Source organism: Dipteris shenzhenensis, chromosome 21 (assembly GCF_047967505.1).
Source record: "Dipteris shenzhenensis isolate YYH24624 ecotype China chromosome 21, Dip_SZ_1.0, whole genome shotgun sequence".
NCBI lineage: Eukaryota > Viridiplantae > Streptophyta > Polypodiopsida > Gleicheniales > Dipteridaceae > Dipteris > Dipteris shenzhenensis.
This window is the reverse complement of record NC_141616.1, coordinates 7,439,043-7,461,387: the sequence shown is the minus strand read 5'-3', so window position 1 is coordinate 7,461,387 and position 22,345 is coordinate 7,439,043. Positions and strand designations below refer to the sequence as shown.

The following is a 22,345-nucleotide window of genomic DNA, read 5'->3' as shown; positions in this document are numbered from 1 at the left end:
AAAGAACATGATGGAGGAAAAGAAGTTTGAGAAGGTAAAACGTGAAGTTCTTGAAGACTTTGTATTGAAAAGTAAAGTTGATGTCATGAAAATTCAAGAGGCTCTTGATGTGAGTAGAGTGAGCAGAAAGGAATATGCTTCAATATTTAGAGTTGTGTCATCAACATTAAAAGATCAATGGATAAAACACGTATTGTTACCAACACCAGCACAAGTGTGGAGGGAACGAGGTCATCTCAACCAAGAAATTGATAAGTTCATTGGACAGTACTTTCATATCAAAAGTGTATATGAAAGTGAAAAGGGAAGCACTACATATAATGCTTGGAATAATATTTTTGTAGATCTTGAACAATTGCAGAGACTAATGGTTGACTTCTACAGTATCACATTTGAAGAATGTAAAGGAGTTTTGAAGTTTGTTGTGAAGCTCAATGAGTGTGAAATTGTCAAGGAAAAAAAGATAGAGAGAGTTTCTATCACTTTGATGAATCGAGGAATTGATCAATCAATCACAAAGTCCAACTCAAAGTACTTTAGTGTCCAGTCGAAAAAGCACGTATAGTGGTTGGGCTCATTTGAGGTATGTAAACTATCGCCTTCTAAATTAGTCTTTGCTTGAAATGTTGTAAATTTTAAAACCTGTGGTTTTAAATTATAGGTGAAGATTGAGGACCATGCAGTACTTTATTGGGTATTTCATCAATTATAAAGAGTCAAGCCCAAGGATGCCATCTTCATGTTCCAGGGAAGGGTGATTTTCAAATTGAATGGCATATGGCAAGTGACCTGAAGATGCTAAAGTGTATGTTCAATATAAGCAAAGGGAGTTGTTTGTATTGGAACAAACCAGTGCATGTCTTAGATTGGTGGAAAAGAGCACCCAACATAGATAAAGTAGATAAAACATCCAAAGCAGTTGTTGAGATCCCATTATGCAATGTTCACAGTTGTACATTGCATGCAATGTAGGATAATTGAGAAAGTAGTCTTCCTATATATTGGATTTGCATGGAAACTTCACCCTGAGAGCAAAAGAAAAGAGGCACTACAATCATTAGAAGCAGTGCTATCAGAAATTGGTCTCCATGGAGGAGATGTACATATTACAAAGGATCTTTAAAATCTACAAATGGAAAAGATTTTCCTATCAAACCATCTATTGGTGGAGTAAAGGCTAGAAGATTTTTGTCTCATCCAGAGAAAAAATAAATAAATGGCAGTAAAACAACATACGTATCAAGGATAAAGTATAACTTGTGGAGAAAAGTACACAATGTTGTCAAAGATCATCAAGCAGACGGATTGGCAAGAGATGTCAAGGTAGAAGTGTGGAAATGCTTAGATAAGCTTTTTGTTTTTTGTGACCAAGCCACCTTTAGCAAAAATGATCAACAAGCATTTGAAGAAGCGATAAAGAGTTTTGGAAAGGTAATGAAAGAGGCTTGGACAACATGTAACATCACTCATTACTTGGTAAGAATATCCTGTTTTTGTGCATTTTCACCTTCCTTTCTTTGTTAAAAAATATGGATTCCTTGCAATTTGGTCTACACAGGGAATGGAGAAACTCCATGGCACGGAATGCATTCTTTAGACATACACAACATTTTGGAGGAAAATAGAAAGCCAATAGTTTAAAAGAAGTCTTCTAGTGATTCTATCGAGGAATACTACAAAGGCTTCAAGCTAAGAAGAAAGTTAATACATCATAGGTTAAGCTAGCTTTCAGATTGGCTCAAAAGGAAAGAAGGAGGCTGATTTTGGAGAACTCAAATGCAGCACAAAGACATGCTCAGTGGAGACACTCAAAGATATTTGTAAACCACAAATGGGTAGATAGAAGCTAAGTGCTAAACCTTGTTCATCAAATGGTGTTATCAAATGTAACAAATTTTTTTTTGCAATGAGCAAGACTCGAGCAAGATGGATCTTTCATTAATAAGAAGTCATTGTATGCAACCATTGAGATATTTGAAATGTACTATATATATTTCTATTTCAAAATGTACATTTTTTTTGTCACAAATAGACATAAACATAACTAAGACATTCTAAAATGAGAGTGTTCTCACAATTCAACTTTACTTCTATCTTGTAAAATATACAATGCCATACAGGCTATCCTTCTAATGGTTTGCCAACTTTGCTTGGAATCCTTCTTGTGACTTTGATTGGAGACCTTCTTTTCTTGAACTAAGGAGCAACCGAACTCTTCTCATCTTGTGCAAGAGTTATTGTGGGTCACAGTTTGCTCTTCATTTATTTTGTTGGGAAGGGCCACCAAAGAAGGCTCTCGATTCCTTATGAGTTTATGCTTTCCATAAGCTTCCAAGGAGAGGGAAACCTTTACACCACAAGCTAGTGCCCAAGCAGTGTATGTCAAAAAGTAACCAGCTCTTGAGCCTTGCTTTCCAAGATAACACCCAAAAATAATTAAACGAGACCGCTTCTCTATCAGAATGATCTTATCTGTTTGCCACGATATAGGATGGCCACCCAAAACTTTTGACAAACACTTGAAAAAATAAGTGAGAGCAACTCCATCATTGCTAAGTAATTTGCTAAAAATCAATATCTTTGTAGCAGATAGGTCTTTAATATAATGAGAAAGGCTTGATAGTTTACCAAGCTTAGGAATTCTACTTCTAGCTACCCTCAAAAGGAATGTAGCATCTTCAATAAACAACTGCCATATGCAAAGCACACTTAGATTTAAAATAGACCATCAAATTGCATACCCAAACTCCAAATTCAAGAAAGGTAGGTGCCTTACCTCAATATTCCCATCTTTCTCTAGTATATCATCATTAAACAAGGAGATACCCATCTCCTCCTTCCCCTGGGATCTCTGACTAATATCCAAGCTTGCTGTAAGGTTCATTCGTGCTTGGGTTTCTTGGAAGATTGTCTCATCCACCTCTTCATGCATAAAATGCCTTGCTCAAAATAGATGGACAATGTTTCCAAAGGATTGAATTTGTCCTCCAGCTCTAACAAAGGATCGTCATCAATCGTTACTTCCTTGTCAACCCTACAAGATTGTGCAATAAGGGCAATTGCATAATCTTCTCTCAAATTAAACAGGCATTGTACATCATACAATAAGACATGCTCTTTTCCCTCAATATTGAAAGAGGGAAGCATAGTGAGGTTGGAGCTCTCAACCTCAACGTCATCCACTAGGACAGCATCTCTTAGGGTCTCATTTTTGAAGGCCACTACGTCCAATGTTGCAACTGCAAGCTCCTCCTCTTTCGAGTCGATCTTCTCTTCCACTTCTAGTTGGTCTGACTTATCTTCTATTTCCCTTTCCTCATCGCTATCCTTTTTGTCCTCAACTGATCCATCAGCATAGTGTACATCATGGCAAATGCAAGTGACTCTTCAAGGATCTTGCAATTGCCCCTATGTACAATGCAGATTCCCTTGTGGCAATCTTCAAAACTATCAAATAGCTTATGCATTTGATACCTCATCCTATCATTTGTGGCAATGTCCTTGATATGTACAAAAGTATTATTGTTGAAAATTTTTGATCCTTCAATTGTCAGCTTGTGGAGGGATTCATACATCTCTCCAAGAAAATCCTTGTGATATGTCAGAAGAGACTACACATCCATCTCCTTATTGAACATCTCATGGTATTTGTGATAGTGCATTTGGCATTCTGACTTTTTTAGAAATTCAAAGATGTGCAGTTGGGGTGACTTCTTTTCCTCCTTCTTCTTTCTCTTAGCAAATGATTGTCCACCTTTGTCTGAACCCTTGTCATTGGGCTTTCTTCTCTTGACTGCATCATATAAAATTAAAATTGAGTCCTACACATATAGCTAAAAAGAAACAGAAGCACTCATAAAGAAATTCTTACTAGGAGATTCCTCCTCCCTTACAGCATAAGCTGAGAGGTCAATGGTCTTCTTGACAGGTCTTGCTGCATCACCTAGATGGTTAGCTCCTCTTTGAAAGTTTGCAAAAAAACACAATATGACTGTCTTTCTAGTTAAATACACTAAAATCACGTTTTCTAGCAAAAAATTCTATTGATGCAAAAAACTTCTAGCAGTAGTGAGAAATTTTCTCATAAACGCGGTATGGGGTAATCCTAACCTAAAGAAGGCTCAAATCGTGTTTTCAAGAAAACTCCTTGGCCACAGTATTAATCTCCAAGCTTCATATAAAACATCAAGTCCATACAAATTCAGGCAAATCTTCAAGATAGTTGTCTTGATCATTCAAAAGATGAAGCAAATGCCTAATAGAGCTGATGCAGTAGAATTAGATAGATCAAGAAGACACTTGGAAAGGTAGATCAAGAATGCGGTGTATTTAAGTACCTGTATCCTTTCTCTCCATAGCTTTTGCACAAGTGTAGGTAGGTGGGGATGATGGTGGGAGACAAGACAAGGTCTAGAGTGTTGTCTAGATGAAGATGAGGAAGAAGATGAAGATTCAAAACTATTGAATGGATCGAGAAAAGTGAAGATAAGAGAAGATGGCACACATATCTATGCAAACCACACTTGTTAGCCACACATGCCAAAAACGGTCTTCAAGGTACTAGAGAGTTAAGTATGCACCTATTTTTAGACCAAGTTGCAAGACTTAATCATCCCCCTTGTCATATCCATCTCGAGTTCATCTTCCTCCCTACAGGCTTCTGCTATCCAACCTCAACAGCTCTAACACTTACCCAATACAGCTCCAGCTCCATCACCCAGACACACTATAGCTCTGTCTCAACCCATCATGTTGACACCCATCAAACTGTCACCCAAATCCTCAACCGCTCTATCACACTGACCCACTACAGCTCAAGCTCCATCATCCAAACCCACTATAGCTCTAGCTCAACACATCAAGCTGACACCCATGAAACTTTTACCCACAACCTCACTAGCTCTATCACACTGACCCACTACAACTCAAGATCCATCAAGCTGTCACCCATGAAGCTCTTGCTATCTACATACTAATAAGGTTAGTACCTTTTGTAAACTAGTCTTTCTCAAACATTTTAGACTCTTGTAGAACAATTTGCTCAAAAACGTGATATTCAAGTTTGTTCAAGAAAATTGCTCCAAATCGTGTTTTCTATTAAATACTAGCACACATAGCATGTTTTGTGGATAAACGCAATATAGGGTGTTTTTATGCAAAGAGGGCCTCAAATCGCATTTTTTGGAAAATATTATTGTCCTCTATGGAGCAAGGACTGGAATCTAAGGAAAAGTGAGGTCTAGACAATCACAGATCAATAAAACACTACTGCCCACAAATATAGCAGATTCCAAAGTGGGATATATGAATACTTGGATTTTTTTTGTCCATGGCTAGCCCTGGTGACTTGTCTGTGGCTCTTGCACAGGTGCACTAAGGGGGGGGGATGATGGGAGTAAGGGGGGAGATGATGGCACTGATGCAGATAAGGATGTGTAGGGATGGAGGAAAGAGTAGATTAAAACTACTAGAGGGATGGAGAAAAGTGTAGATAAGAGGAAAGGGCACAGTTTTCAATGCATGTCTTATCAGCCACACATGCAAAAAATGGTCTTCTAGGTATGCATGCATTTATTTGCTCATCATTGCTTGCATAGATTTTGAGATAAAATCGCCCCTAATTTCATCCCTATCTCTAGTTTCGCTTGTCTCCAACCTCACTTGCTCACCACCTCCATCACAGAGTCCCACTGCAACTCCAGCTCCAACCTCACTACCTCACCACCTCCATCACAGAGTCCCACTACAGCTCTAGCTCCAACCTCACCAACTCCACCACCCACTGTAGCTCTAGCCATAACCTCCCCAGCTCCATCTCACATCTCCCCAGCTCCAGCTCCAACCTCACCAGCTCCAGCTCTACACACAAGCCCGAGTAAGCAATTCGTCACCAGTCATTGGTTTTTTTCTGTTGTTAAGGTGAAATGGCCATTCCATAGCTTTCTCTCAAAGACACTCTATGAGTTACTTTTGTTGAGCACATCTCATCTGCATTCTAGGGTTTAGGAGGATGGTGGAGTCCAACTGATTGATTAGATTATGCTTCAACTAAATTTGCTCAAAAACGCAATTTTAGCTTTTTCTTTGTATTTCTCCTCCATATCGCGTTTTCTAGCAAATTTTTTGCATGGAGTGTGTTGCTGAAGTATGTAAAATATTATTTGCTAAAAAACGCAATTTCAACATTTTGCCCATATCTGTGCACTAAATCGTGTTTTCAAGCAAACTCTTGGGTGGCTTATTTCCTTGTTGTGTTTGGGGTTTTTTCCAGGATAAGAACACAATAGACTATGGCAAGAACCAAAGCAATAGCCAGATAGAAAGGGAAGGGACCTAGCATTGCAGGGGCTGCCACAGCTCCATCCATATCAAAATCCTCAAAGAAGGGGAAGCCTATGCACATGCTAGCAAGGAACAAGAAGAAGAGAGTGAGCCAAAGCAAATCTACCTTGATGGAGATCAGGAAGGCTCAAAAAGCCATAGGGTATGCAGTACCCATGGCACCATTCCAGAGGCTTGTGAGGGCAATATGCATCAAGTGGCATGTGGACTTTAGATGGCAAAGGACTACACTACTTGCTCTCCAAGAAGCTGCTGAAGAGTGGCACATAGAGTTTTTCATGGACACTGTGATGGTAGTAGCACATGCACACAGGGTCACTATCATAAAAAAAGACATCCAAACACTTGTAAGGGTCATGTATAGATTTGACAAGATCCTTAATGCAAAGGATTGGGATGATCTAAAAATAAGAGATATCTTGTTGATATCTCCAGCCAAGAAACCTAAAGAAGATGCAGCCAAGATCATAGAGGTCACTCACCAACATGAGACCAAAGGCAAGGTTGCCTATGAAGAGTTCCCCAGGGAGAGAGTTAAAGAAACAGTGTCTATCTTGTAATCCCAAACATTACTGAGGATGGTGCAAATTCAGCAGAACCTCCTACAACTTGGACCAAGGATCAGAGTATCTATCCAGACTGTGAATAATGACCTAACTTGGAACTTGACAGAAGATTGCATCATCACTTTAACATAGAAAGAAAAACATGTCACTTGCACAATCATGCTTGCAGCTCTATAGTAAGTATATCTTTCTAGGTCAATTGTGTTTATCTCTTTGTAGCACTCACTTTTTCATAAGCTAAGTGAAGTGTTTTTTTGTAGTTTTTTAAAGAGTCAGACCCACAGGAGCCTTCAACACTCTCTGTATATAGTTGATCCAGCTATATCTTTCAAGTTGAAGGATAACAAGACATCAACCAAAAGCATTCCAAGTGGTTTCATTTTTGCAATTTAGATGTGGTTTGACATGATTCTCCTCCCATATTGTTCAGAGTATGTTCCCTGACCTTTTCCATTACTACCCTCTATTGATGACAAAATCCTGATATGTTCAAATTGTATTTACACCCTCTTGGTCTAATCCCCTCATGTTATTTGTTTCTCTTGCAGCAATCACTAGAGTTTGGTGCATATAGATGTACAACAAAAGTTATGCTATACCTTCAACTCCTTAAAGGGCACCCACCAGGATTTAGAATTGTAAGTCAGTTATTCCCCATACTTTTGCTCTAAAACCCGATTTTCAGGTTTTCTCTTTAAAGACAGCCATATCGCTTTTACATGCAAAAGTTTGAATTTTATATTTTGTTGCCCTCCATTCCCATTGGAACAGCTATCTCGAAAGACTAATGGATGCACTAGACCTCCGTGATCCAAATTTAAAGATGTTAGATTCAACTCAACCAATGCAATTGCAGGTATAGTAATCATTGTCACTTATCTTTATCTCCCTCTTATTTTTGCACTCTTCATAGTCCAATATACATCTTAGCTTTCTATTTTTATAAAATAGACACCATTATAGGAAGATCCTTTCTCTTGTGGATGGAGGACTCTAATAAGTGCAAAATATATGATGGACACATACTTTTCAGAGAAACAGCCTGAATTTGTAAGTACTTTTATTGCATACTATTTAAGAAGTTCTAAATTCAATGTATTGATACAAAAAAGATTGAAAACATTCTTTGTTTTTATTGCAGATGAAAGAGGATAGTTTTGGCTCTGAATATGTACATAGCTTCAGAGTAAAGACAATTTTGAAGCTAGAGGTCTCTTTCACTTTTCCAGCACCAGGCCAAACAATCCATAGAGGAGAGGGCTCAAAAGGCCCTGAGGATCTTCCGGTTGAACAAGAGGCTCAAAATGTCCCTGTTACTAGCAATCTAGAAGATATTCTAGAAGGTGTTGATGTTGATGAGCTGCTTGAACAATTCTCAAGGATGTGGAAGGAGAACCTATAGTTGATCTTTTCCATGCAGAGCTACCACAAAAGCTTGAGCCTATGCATAAGGAGGTAGGGACATCAAAGCAGCATGCGTTGAGCCCATGGACGAGGAGGCAAGGACACCAAAGGAGTAGGAGGAGTCGATGCATGAGGATGTGCAACAACAAGATGTACAACAGTAGGATCCATAAATGTAGCAACCTGAGTAGCATGTGGAAGATTCTCAGAAGGAGTCTCCACTGCAAAAAAGTCAAGAGAGAGATTTTGAGCAATAATAGAAAAACACATGATACTTGTAGTCATTTTGTATTAATACATCAAATGCAACTTTTTTTTTGGATTCCAAGTAATACCTAGAGTTAATAGCTTTGTATTATCTGAATTGTTCTATTTACAATGTCCTTGCATTGAATTTTGCTTTCGCTCCTTTGAAGCATCTACAAAAATAATTTTTTAGCAATATGTAAATTTATTATGCAAATGTAAAGAGAATCGAATTAGGAGAAACACAGGGTGGAAACCAACTTACTTTCCTGTTGTTCAAAATGAATGAAAATTCTTTACGGATATTATTCTCAGTCTCCATAATAATGCCATTGCGTAATTGAGAGAGAGTGCAGCATTGTCCCAGTAGTGAGATGGATGTTAGAAGGATGTCATTCTCAATAACATTTATTTCAATTATTAGACTTGAAGACCTCTCGTCTTGGTCCATTGCCACAAGTTTTGTGCCTATCATCCTACTGCTTCATAGTAAAAAGAGAAAATAAAGTTTTGTAAGGCAATCATGTACTTAATGTTGATGGAGTTATGAGAAACCTCACAATACACATTGTTGGCCACCAAATTTGGAATTGGAATTTCATCATACCCTTTTGCTATGAAACTCAACATTGTCTTACAAACTTTAACTGGATAATCCCGAAAAAGTTCTACAAAAACTGTAAGTGGCATGAAAACATTGATTTTAACTATCCTGGTAGCAATATTTGGTTTCAGGGAATGTTGTGCTTCTAAAAATAGTTTGGCTCTGTATGATTCTATGATGTTGCCATCAGGGACTGGCCAATCAACTGTATTCCATGCCAAGAGATCTTGCTTTTTTAATAAACCGTGTGAGTGAGCATTGTCCATCAATTGATAAAAGTGATCATTAAAAAATATACCCGATTCAGCTACCGTTGTTGATTTTCTACCTTTGTACTATAGCTCCCCATAAGCACCATGTAAAGCATCAAAGAATCCGAGTGTGCACTCCATTGGTTGCCACTCTTCGTATGATGACGGATATATATCTGAACCAAAACAAAGAAACTGTCTGTCATAGAAAGAAACACTTATTGCATTTCAAGTATTTCATTACACAAATACACTTACAATTGGGTCTATGGTGTGGAAGATAAGTAGGATAATATCATAATACAAGTTCTTGGTGCATGTAGACATGTTGTATCCAAACCTCTCTAATGCATCTTGTGCCTTCCTTTTTTACTCTAAAATCTTTCACTCTGCCCTTCCAAGAAGCCAAAGAAGTGTTAGTTAAATGTTGCTTTCTCCGCTTGTTGGGTTGCATTAGAACCCAATCTCCTTTCGCCACTACTATCCTTTTCCAGCTACTGTCCATAGTCACAGTATTGGAAACTTCTACACATGAGATTAGTGAGGTAGGTCTTCGTGGCAAAGAGATACTTTGTACATCCACATCTTTGCCAAGTGGAGTGATAGACCGTTTCCTAGTGGCACGACCAAAGTTTTTGGTTGCCATCTAAAATCCTCACTCTAATACCTGCGAAGTCAAAGAAACACACACCAAAATGGTAAGAAATTAACAAAAATGAATGAAACTGAGAACCAGCGACGAATAAAAGGTGAAAGGAGCTTGTTGTCTTGAAAGTTTAAGAGCATCACAACAATAGTGATGCAATGAGGAATGCTTGTCAAAGAGAGAATGGAATGGCTCATCATGTGGCGAAAGTAGAGAAATGCTTGTTGAAGAGAGAATGGCGCCAGAGAACAAGAGAAAGTGGATGGTTGTTTTGGGTCACCAAGTGGGAAGGTTTGAAAATGGAGATCTGTTTCGATTTTGGGTCCACATCTCTTGATAGGACAAGCGAACCGTAAAAGAATAAAAAACAAATCTTCTTATTAATGCCACATGCTTGTAACAACATAAAATACTATTTTCTTTTTCATATTTTTGACTTTTTTTGTGGAATTTCTACGTTATGTTGGCCTTCTCCTCATTGGTTGAGAGACATTTTTTCCCAAACCCTAAAAGGCCCCAAAATGAGCTCCCTTTTTTCCTAATGCTAATTCGATGGGCCAGAGCCTTGGCAATGATCTTTATATGAGGTATTTAACATGGATATAGGCCTCCAATCCCTCACTTTTAGCATATTTTATCTCTTAAGAAATAACTTCACCAAACCAACATTCTCATCCTCTAACAACTGGCCAACAGATATCACCCAATGGCAACAAAATCATGCTTAATGATACTCCATAAGGCCACATTAAACTCAGTAGTTTAGCCATCAAGCCCAGGGGCATTATCATTTTCAAGCTAGTCCAAAGCTTCCCACTGTTCTTTCTCCATCAACACACTCTCCAACCCCATCCTTTGGCTTGTAGAATCACGAGGAGTGATTTCATTCAAGTTCTCATTCACACTATACATCCATTGGTTCATCTCACCTGGGTCCCCCACAAACTAGATAGTTTCTTACTAAAGACTTCCACAACATTCGAGAATTGAGTAACAACATTGCCCTTCTTGTCCTCCACACAGTCAATAGCCTCCACCGAGTCTTGAATTTCATAACCTACAAGAAACATTTTGAGGGGCGATACCCCAAAGAGAGCCATAATGGCCTGCTTTATAGGCGAGCTTGTTTAGCCTTTATTAGCCTCTTTCCAAGAGTTCTAACACACAAGGTGACATTGATCCAAGGCAGCAAGTCTTGAGTGGGGGTGCTATATGGATGAAGGGAAGGGTGAAGGGGAACTTGATGAAAGCTAGAAAAAAGACAGTCCTACTTTGTATGCGAAAACAGTCCTAGGTAAGCTCATGGTAGGGTTCTCCCCTCTGTCCTAAGAGGTGGCCTGGGATTTTGGTCTATGCAGATGTTGCTCGTAGGGAGGTTGAGTTGGCTAAAAGAGACCTTAGGGAGGATGTAATTAAACACAAGACTGCATGTTTCTTGTGTTTTGACACTGTCAATCCAGAAGTGGAGAAGCTGGCCAACAATGGAGGTGTATATCACTGGCAAGGTTCCTTCTTTGGGTGAACTATGCCCATTTTTGTCTGTCAAGTGTGAGGATCCTATGGAGGGGTATGAAGCTTGGTTCTTTTTTTTAATGTTGTGTTTCAGAGGAAATCTGTAATGACATCCTTAGAAAATCCTTCATGGAATTGAGTCCTTAGAGTCCATCATTTAGCCTTGACGAGTCTATGTTTAAGGAATGCCCAATGTGGGTTGATTTCCCAAGCATGCCTACATAGATGGGAACTTCACTAGATCTGGTGGCTATTTCTCTAGGCTAGATTTCGGTGGTTCCTACTTCAACAAGGAAGGGTTTTGGATCTAAAAGGGTGTGGATCTATGGGATCACAGCTACGATATCCCCGACTTCATCAATGTGCATCTATCATTGAAAGAAGTGGTGGTTACTCGGAGGGTTAGATGTGGTCCGTTCCCAAATGCCTATTATATTTGCAAAAAGATGGGACATTACACATGTAACCAGTCGTCGAGTGAGAAGAATACAAGACTTGCTTGAAATGACTCAGTTAATGAAGTTGCTCATGGTCTTGACAAGAATCACATGGGAACAAGCAGATGCCCATCATGCATAGGGAAGGTGATGGTGCAAAGAAGCTTAAGATGCTTAAGGTGGAGATCCATAGCTCAAGTGAGTTCTTAACCCTTGATGCTGACTAACACTCTGCAAGGTGAAATGCAAAGTCCAATCAAGGATCTTGGAGGACAACTGTCCATTGATTCATGATATGTAGGCCTAGATTCAGTCAGGATGGAGGTTGTTTCAAAAGGAAGTAAGAGTAATGACAATTGGAAGGTTGTGGGAAGGAAGGGAAGGCTCACGTTGATTCTATAGATAAAACCCAGGTTGCAAATAGTCCCAGGATGGAGGATCAATAGCCAGTGGCTCAACCGATTAGTGTTTATGTGGGAGAAGATGAAGTTGAGTAGGTCAAGCCCGATGCCAATAGCAAGAAAAGACTACTAGAGGAAAAGCCAACGTTAATGAAACCTAGAGAAGAAGGCAATCAGAATAGGCCGGTGCGAAGGAGATTTCTAAATGGATTAAGAACCTAGCTCAGAGTGTGGGCACACTAGGTGGTAAGGAAGATCATTTCAACTTCCTACGTGATGCCTACAAACCCTTGCTCAATAATGGAGGTAAGGGTTCTATCCTGGGATTTTGCTAGTCTCGTGGAGAGGCTTGTTGTGACAAAGTCGAACAAACAGGGTGTTTAGTAGTTGTTAGGAGATCATGGGGGGTGGATGTAATATTGCTTCAAGAAGCCACATGCCCTTATCAGGGCCACATTTGAGCTGCCTTCTATCAAATGGGGTTCAATGTTTTTGTCAATTCTCCTCTCTAAGGGAGGGGAGGAGTAGAAGTGTTTTCTTGACAAGTTTTACTTTTAAGGTAGGGGTGGTGGTTATCTCACCCCATGGGAGCCCATTTAGAGCCAGTAGGATAGACAGGTTTTTTGTGGATATAGGGCTATTAGATCATGTTCCAATGGGGTGGTACTTTTCAGTACCTGGTCAAGCCAACAAGTCATTTTATATCCCATATAAGGTGGGAGCAATAATCAATGTCTGGAGGACGGAGGCAGACCCAAACTTGGATCTTGGCGCTCATTGGGATAAAACTATAAGGGCAGTTTTGAAGGTGGCCTAAGCATGGGAGTTGAAAAGCAAGAAGCAGAAAAGGTGGGTTAATGTGCCTTTTGGTGGAATGCAGGTCCAATCTTAGAGAGGCTCTAAAGGATCCTTATGCTTCAATCTCTTGGTCGAGGTGGAGGATGCCCTTCATGGAGAGTTGGAAACGAAAATAAGAAACCACGTATTATTTGACCATGTCAAATATGTGTGTGTGTGTGTGTGTGTGTGTGTGTGTGTGTGTGTGTGTGTGTGAGAGAGAGAGAGAGAGAGAGAGAGGGGTGGGGAGCGGCAATCTCATGGGTGGGGAGGGGAGAGTTTGATTTAAATAAGGGGGAAGGGACACTTGAGATTGGGGAGGGGGGACCATTTATGAAGGGCATAAAGGAGGGAGGCTTTATAATACTATTATAAGGAGATGGGCATATTATATTACTATGTAGCTTGAGGGTAGGGCACACGCTTTAGGAAAGGAAGGTTTTGGGTTTGAATCTTTTCTTGAACCTTTGGGGAAGCCTGCTTGCATATAGTCTATGCATAAATAAATTAGGCCATAGAGATTCACATAGTTTAATTGAAGGATAAATAAATTAATCCATAGATAAACATAGCTTAATTAAGCATAAATAAATTAATAAGTAGATAAAAATAGCTTAATTAAGCCTCCATTCACCAAAACTAATTCAAATTGGTTGAATGTTTAAGCATATGTTATGTGCTTCAAATGAGTGGATGTATCCATCGATGAATTTGTATATAAAGAGGGGAAATGTGAAGTACCATATGAAAGTCACCACTTTCAATGTCAATGCTCACCCCTCTTGCTACCTTACTATGGCCTTTTTCTCGAAGGTCTGCCGTAACTTGCGTTCTCAGAAGCTTCCCTCATTTGTTTCCGACATTCTCACACCTTCCGATCTTTCACCCTTGAGGTCTTTGCCGCGTTTCCTCTTGGTGCCACTCGAGGAGGCTTCGGAATTTAGGCACACTTCAGCATTTGAACTGCAACAAATAAAGTGGTACTCTCGCCCTCGGGGGCCCCTTTGGAGAGGAAGGAAGGGAATTGGTAAGGAAGCGCTGCAAGTCTTGGGGGAAGTTAAAAGATACAAGAACGACAGCCTGAGACTTGGCAATGTGATGCAATCGAAGGTGGCTCGTTTGTTGAAAGTTGACCTCATTGCAGTTCTCACTGAATTACAGAGACAGGACGAGGTTGATTTGGCGTTGAAGGTGAGCTGTCTGTAGTATTAGCTGCGACGCATATTATTGTTATCGGTCATACTTGAGTTTGCTGGTCAATAAATAATTCCAAGTTGTGTGTGTGTGTGTGTGTGTGTGTGTGTGTGTGAGTGGGTGGCTGGGGGAGAGAGAGAGAGAGAGAGTAGTGCCACGACACTTGATTGCAAGGAGTTCCCTCCTAGTGTTTTCATGCAAAAACCATTATGCATGTTGTGTTTATGTGAAACCAATGGGAATGAAGAAGAAGAAAAAAGTGCATTCAATATGACAGTCTGCCTAATAAAAGCTCAGAGGTCCAAGTGGTTCATCTGACTACATCTAGGTGGATACCACATACATGCATACTTCCGTACATACGTGTGTGTGTGTGTGCGCGCGCCTCTGTGTTGAAAGTCGATGCCCATTCAATGCACCTTGGTTACTCCATAAAATCTCCATGTGTATAGCTCCGTATGAGGAGATGCCAACTGGGGCAGTCTAGGACTCCGCGGGTCTTTAGAAACCGAGTACAGCTGCTTATGCTTGGGCACTGATGACGACATAAGTGTTGCTTTGCTTGCTAAGTATGTCTTCATTTTGTTTTTCATAAAAGTTTTTGTTTACCTCTTTTTTCTTCTCTTTCATTTTCCCCCTTTTTTTTTTTTCTTGTGTAGATTTTTGGTCTTTAGAACAACAAAAAATCTAAATAAACTTATTCTAGTCTTACAAAGGTATATATAAGAACTATCCATGGTGGCAATGGATTTGAGGGATAGGACTATGGGCCACAGACTATAGTTCACTCAGGTATCCACGCTTGTGAGGGGCTACTGAGAGTAACTCCCCGTAGCAGAAGATTGATGTTGCCCAAGATCACACAACCATAGGAGGGAAACAACTCCATGTGTAAACAAGCCAAAAATGTATATAGAGGAATGCTCCAAAATGGTCTTACACACAGCCAAAAATGTATACAGAGGAATGCTCCGAAATGGTCAAACCCTGATATAAAATGTAATGCTCAAAGTGTTAGCAGCCTGGATGCTGCCTAGATGTGGACTTTGCAAATTTGCATGTTTCCTTCTACCTCCATCTGGCATTCAGCTCTGTATCAACCTGTATGCTCGGGGAGGTGAGATCTAGATCCCAACACCCCCTCTCACAGACTCCTAGACTGAGAGAGGCTGCCGTGGGGCAGGGGGTACAGGCAATGGGGCTGCATAATAGACGCTGGAAGAGGGCTGAAGCATCTGCAAAGTAGCAGACCCTGATTGGCCAGCACAAATATGGCACCTTTGGAGGGCTGTTTGTGGTCCTGGAAATGTAATTTTTAGATGAGTCTGGGCATGTTCCTGGTTTCTTCTAGTTATAGATACATGGACCGAGATGGCCTGGAAGGGCCACTGTGGATGAATATCCACTCATTGATGCAGAGGCAGAAGCGTTTTCTGGAACCATTCAAAGGCGTCCTTGATCCTTTGTCCTCGAACCTGCAGCTCCAGGTACAATCTTTGTAGCACCGAACATCCATGGTATGAGTATGCCAACTTCCTCAAGCGATTCTGGTACCTCCATCAAGCTCAATCTGTCCTCATAAACCAAGGATATTATGGATCCTGCCAAACACCATGCCACCAGGGTCTGTTTCAACCTGTCCTTATTTTGACACTATCCACAACCAAGAAACACACATAAATAATGGAATTCCCATGGCTGCTCCACATATATCCAATCACCATGTGTTCTTCCACAAAGTAATGGAATCTCCTTGGTTGCTCCACATATATCCCGACCACCATGTGTTCTTTCAGAAATCCTACATCACTCTCCAGTAATCTCAAGAGCTTCTGCCTGAGTAACCCACCAGTAACGGTACACCCTCCTGATCTATTGGTGTTTCTTTTCCACCATGTCAGCTTCAACAGGTTCACCTATTCCCGCTTATAGCATTCTGCAAATGGGCCATGAAGAAGTCTTAGAAATGCCTGTTCATATTAGTACTTCACGTTCTTCAAAACAAGTCTTGCAGTGGGCAGTGATGGCCTCCACAACATGACTTCCTCGTGTCTATAAGAGGCACTCTCATTGGTCATGTGTAACTCTATATTGCATCCTGACTTTGGCCCTTGTAAGTCCCTCCAAAGGCACTTCCTCCTTGCATGTGATAGCCTCATACTCAACACAACATTCTGAGAATCAATGCTGTCCTTTACCTTTACAAAGGCTTATACTCAATTTCTCAATGTCGGACTTCAAGACAGTTTCACCTGGCTCTACATGCTTGGTCTCGGCAACACTCAAGAGTCATTACCAAGAAGAATTCTTCTGTTTTCGCACTTGCTACCATGTTTGCTGTTGACTTTTTAGACTCTTGCTTGCACGACTCCTTTTGAGTCACGTTTTTCCTCATGCCTCTTGCATAGTGTTCAGGCTAGTCATGTAGAAGCATTTCTTATTTCTCTTGCCTCCACCACCACAAGAGTCTTCGTCCTTGTTAAACTTCTTGTCACCCTTTTGTTTGTTGGACTTGCCTTTGCTAGGCTTGCCCTTTCCTGAGTCCTTATCCTTAGTACAAGCAATAATCCTTGCCATCTTCTCCATTGTATATCTTTGCTGTGGCCTTCTTTGCATCAACAGCCTTGACCTTTTCAAAGTCATAATGCTTGTCACAAAACATCTGAAGCTCCTTGGCATCATATTCACAACAAGACCATTGGTAACTGGACCGGGTCCACCCTTTGACCAACGGCTGCCATCTAATCCCTAATCACCTTCACTTTCATAAGGTATCATGCATGATAACTCCCTCCATCCTCATGGTGAACAGCTCTTGTAGAGTTATCTGTCTCGTATAGGTCTTCAAGATGTCCCATGCTTGTTGTCAGCATCTTTGTCCTTCCTTTCTTCCACCTCTTTGAGATTTGCAAGCTTTACTACCTTTCTTGTTACATCCAGTGTGGGCTGGGGTTTCAGCTCCACCCCCTATTGTCGCCCTCCTTGCCCCCTTGTCGCTCTGAATTCTCACTTTGCAGATCGGGTAGTCACTCCCATCCAATTTGCTGCCGCCTCCAAAATTTGGAATAGAGAGTCATGAAGCCTTTGGAATGAAGATTTTGGAAATGACACTACACCACCATGCAATGGATACAAACCCTATAATCTGAACCACTGGGCTTTGATACCATGTCAGAAGATAGAGAGCTCCTTTCAGACAGCAGTGAAAGATTGATGCTGCCCAAGGTCACACAACCACAGAAGAGAAACAACTCTGTGTGTTCAAAATCTTATGAGAGAAGCTAGAGAATGCACAGCATGTAAAATAGCCAAAAATGTATATGGAGGAAGGCTCCAAAATGTAGTGGTCAAAATGTTACCATCTAGCAGCCTGGATGCTGCCTAGATGTGGACCTTTGCACACTTGTACGCTTCTCAGCTCTGTTGGCATGTGCTCACAATGAGCTTCATTGGGCTGGCTCTTTGCTGCTCCCATGCACTCCTTGATGCATTTCTTCTTGCTGACAATGTGCACCCAATGAGTACCTTGCTGGATGCCATGACGTCCCAATGGGGGCCCTTTACAGGGCTGGAGAGATCCAGGTCTATCCAACGAGATCCACAGATTGGCCGACCTGCTGCAGCAGACTGCTGACCCATTTTTGCCCCGTGACCCCTTTTTTGACCTATAAATAGATTCATAGGTAGCCCGTTGTACTGTCCTTCCAGGGCTACCTCCATCCATCTGTTGTCTTCTCTTCCAGGGCCACAAATGGCCCTCCAAAGTCTCATATACGGCTTCTTTATAAGGACCTGCTACTTCAGATCCTGCTGCTCACGAGGCATCCCATTCCTTTCTCTCAGTCCATCCCCTAGGACCTCCACATCCTCAGCCCATGTAACCTTTCACACAACTTTTCTCTGATTTCATACCCTACTGCAAGTCAACCCCCCTGATGTCCTTATATGGGGGCTCGCAGGTGTGGAGGTGACATCTCAATCCCAACATTCCTCCCACACTCCTCTCCCATACTTGACAAGCTTGCTTATCTTTCCATCTCTAAATTTTCCAGCCTAGACAACAGGCCAAAGGCTCTCTCCTTTTGGGGGACAATTTATTGCTGTTGCTGCCCAAGAAATTGGTTGAGTTGTGCAGCTAGTTTCATGCTATGTCAGGCACTATTTGTCGATGCTTGTCAAAAGCTCTTTTCCAAGTGGTTTGGTAAAGATTTCTACAATTATCTTTATTGCACAATGTTAGTGTGATGTCACAAGGTAGTACTCTTTCTCTGATGAAATGCTTTCTCACGTCAATATGATTTGTTTTGGGATGACCTTCCTCTGATCATCCAAGAGCTTGTTTAATGGGAATGTCTTACCTCTGATCAAACCATGGGCTTGTCGATGCTTGTCAAAAAGCTGTTTTATGAGTACTTGAGTAATGATGTAGACAACCTCATCTTTGATGTTACAATGCTACAGTGTGATGTCACCAAGTAGCACTCTTTCTTTGATGAAACACTCTTTGAAAAAGTTGTCCAGCTAAGTTTTACCAACTAAAAGCTGCATTTTTAGTTGATACTTAATAGTCCTCTATTCTCATTCAGCTGCGTCTTGCAACACGCTCATGCCTTTACAAGAAATACCATTTCCTAGGTGAGGTCCCTCATCAAATTTACCTTTTGTCTCCATTGAAGCAACATGTGATCATTGTGCGAGAATAGTTTAAAATGAAGGGGGATACTACTAATCGCGTGTTCTTATTGTCTTCTTACAGGTTTTCAACATGGCTCGAAAAGAGGTCTGGTACAAGCCCGATGCCTTTCTCTACAAGGACATGTTAAGTTGCCTTGCAATAAATCAGAGAGTGAAGGATTGTGAAATGCTTCTGAAGGACTTAAAAAAGGAAGGGATAAAACCAGATGGTCTTTTGCTCACAGAAGTCATGACTGCTTATCTTGAATGTCAAATGGTTCCCCAAGCCATGGAAGTGTTTGATGAAATGCGACAGGGTAGTGTACCACCAGATAGGCCAGCCTTCAAAGTTCTTTTGAGATATCTTAAAAAGCTAGGGAAAAGGGAGCTGCGAATGAAAATACGAAAGGAGTATTTAGCCTTCTATGAAGGGGTTGAGGAAGACGATGAAGAGTACAACAACAAACTGAAGAAAGAAGATGAGATGGATGAGTAAGTAATCAAAACTTGAAGGGATGATTTTGGTTTTGCCTTAGTGCTTATCTCTATCCTTGGAATTTCAGGACATTGTAGCCATGCTCTCTGTGGCTGACGTAACACTTGTGTGGGGTCTGTTCCATGTACACTGTGATGATACCAGAACAGGTAATTTATACGTATGAGGTGCCCCTGCTCATACAAGTGCTCTCTATCTCATGGTGGTAAGGTGCTCATCTAGAAAGTCGGAACACTCAACACATGTAATCATGACAAAGAAATTTTGTTAATCTGGCAGAGCCCCATTCAGCCTTTCTTTGCCTTTTGGAGTTGATATCGGGACTTCAGTGGCACTGGCTGAGTAGTGGTTTATTCCAGTAGTTTTGAAGCAGCTGAATCAAAGCTATTTGTCTCTTTAATTTTTATTTTTGAGAAGTGGGGTGGGGCTGACAGCTTGTGTGCAGAAAACTATGATATAAGGAACCACCCAGGTGGAAGGCTGTGTTTATTCAACCTGCACTCTACGTTGGGAAGAAGGTCGATGGCCCATGTGGAAGAATAGCTGCTAACATAACAGACTTGTGAGCACCTGGTGCACCAGATGTGCCAAACAGTGAGGATATCTTAGGAAAGTCGGACACTCGGAAAGAAGCCTGCTCTGATGATGTGGGAGCTGCTTTATCATCATGTACGTGTGTGTTTACAGGGCACAAGAGCTATTAGCCCTTTTAGTGTGGCCTACGAGAGCAAGGCTCCGTGGACAATACTGTGCAGATGATCAATGCATCAAGTAGGCATTGAGGCTCCAAAAAGTTAGCATGAAGATTTCAAATAGGTTTGGAAGGTGGCATGTTTATAGTCAATGCTGCCTTAGACCTCTCTGTCTATATGCTCTCTAAGGGCCCAAGGGACCATTGTGTAAGTTTTGTCTCGCTATAAGCAAAGAAGAAAGGAATCTTGTGGGCCTAGGAATCTGCTAGAGGCTTTATGGTTATTTGTATTTTTGTGAGGTCCATGCTTGCGGATTGAGGGAAGCTATCTTTTCTTACTCCCTGTCAATAAGTAGGCTGAGGCATTGGCTGTGGGATGCCACCTTAAAGGTGTCTTGGCCGGTGATTGCTTTTGTGGTCATGATGCTGATAGCAACCTCGGTGCCTACTCTACATCACGCATGCATAGGGTTTTTGCTATAATTTGGTTTTGGAGATTTAAGCAAATTGTTTCCCTTTGATGGTAAAGTAGTAATGAATAATGATTGGATGAAAGTGTAATATGATGAAGATTAGTGGAGGTAAACTTGTTTTCTCTGTAATGGATAGGACCTTTGCTTGACTATTCCCCCTCCCAAATCCCCCACACGTTCGCTTGCTTGCCCTCTAGACAAAAGGGTTTATTTTGCATGTTTTTGCATTGTAACTTTGTAATGATTCAAAAGAAACATTCAATCTTAGCTTTGCAATTTACGGAAGGATTGTGTGGAGGTTGGTGGCTTCTCTCTCTAAACCTCTTTAATTGCGATCAAGAATTGATGTTGCATTACGTCATTGCCTAGTGCTTGCTATTTCAATTTTCATATTGCTTTCATTGAAGATTGGTGGATCACGATATGCATATGACATCATCGACTTTTTGTGACCCTATCATCAATTTTTTGCAACCCATCAATTCACATGGCAATATACTTGTTGATAATTAGTGGTTGTGACCTCATTGTTTCATTTATCTTTGCATGTGTCAACTCAAAGGGTCACCTTGGCATATTGTTGTTGATACAATATATCCATATGATAGTACCTCTACCATGTCTCTTACCCATGATGGGAAATAAGGCATTTGTTGCATGTTCCCCCAATTTAGGTCAAAAAGGCCTCTCAAGCATGGTATTGTGCTTTGCTCTTGAGTAAATAGATGTTGCACCACCTTTTCTTAGAGAAGGACAGCCTCTTTCTTGCTATTTGATGGTAGAGAACATTGATAAATTGAATAGCTATAGTGAGGCCTATGAAACCATTTCTAGTAGTGAAGCTTTTGATGCTTCAAATATTCATGATCTACTCTCAAAGCTCATCCAAGTACATTGCCTTTGGTATCTTAACTTTGGTAGATGATGACATTCATAAATTATGGATTTGAAACTGTGACAAGTTCATTTAAGGTTTGGCATCCATTTTCCTCGCTATAACTATAAGGTATGTTCTTCTCAAACGCTTTTTTTTAGCCATTTTTCACTAATTTGGAATTAGGGTCGTGGTAATGAGGTCAACTTCGGGAACCAGTGCACAAGGCATTCATACATGATGGATTTGGCATTGCGATTAGTTTCACCATCGATAAAATTGTGCTTAATTGAAACTTGTTGACATTCCTTTACCTTTCCCTTGTTGCACTCATGGCAGATCCTTGGTCATGCATGTGTCTTGATGTTGATGGTATGAATAACAACTATATGTCTTGTATGATGCCTACCTATTACCTCCTTGGCAAACGATAGGTTAGGGGTAGGCAAGACCTAGTGGGCAAGGTAGTTAGCTTAAGTGGAAGGCCCTAGCATGGCAATACCATCTACCTTAAAAGTTGAAGGCATTCATGAAATATTTAATCATGACCCAGCTATCTATGGGCACGAGGGCTTGGGGGCCATGGGCATTCATTGATGTGTACCCAAATTGTGGATTTTGGCCATAGGGATGGCAAACTAGCAAGTTATGTCGATGCCTCCCTTGCAAGGGGATGTCCTTGTTATGGGACGTTGAT

General features: G+C 40.8%; 1 protein-coding gene across 1 annotated transcript; it reads left to right on the top strand.

Moving 5' to 3' along the window:
* The first annotated feature begins 13,975 nt into the window (after positions 1 to 13,975).
* Positions 13,976 to 20,738, top strand: LOC147888438 (pentatricopeptide repeat-containing protein At1g62350-like). The gene is made up of 3 exons (XM_087392620.1): positions 13,976 to 14,437; positions 19,197 to 19,606; positions 19,755 to 20,738. The coding sequence occupies exons 1-3, from the start codon at positions 13,991 to 13,993 to the stop codon at positions 19,774 to 19,776; spliced, it is 879 nt and encodes a 292-aa protein (XP_087248746.1). The 5' UTR covers positions 13,976 to 13,990; the 3' UTR covers positions 19,777 to 20,738.
* Positions 20,739 to 22,345: the final 1,607 nt, after the last annotated feature.

Excerpts from the sequence above, each read along its gene's own strand:
- LOC147888438 (XM_087392620.1), top strand. The coding sequence starts at position 13,991 with ATGAAAGTCACCACTTTCAATGTCAATGCTCACCCCTCTTGCTACCTT. Across the intron at positions 14,438-19,196 it reads AGGTTGATTTGGCGTTGAAG|GTTTTCAACATGGCTCGAAA; the intron begins GTGAGCTGTCTG and ends GTCTTCTTACAG. Across the intron at positions 19,607-19,754 it reads AAAGAAGATGAGATGGATGA|AACAGGTAATTTATACGTAT; the intron begins GTAAGTAATCAA and ends TGATGATACCAG.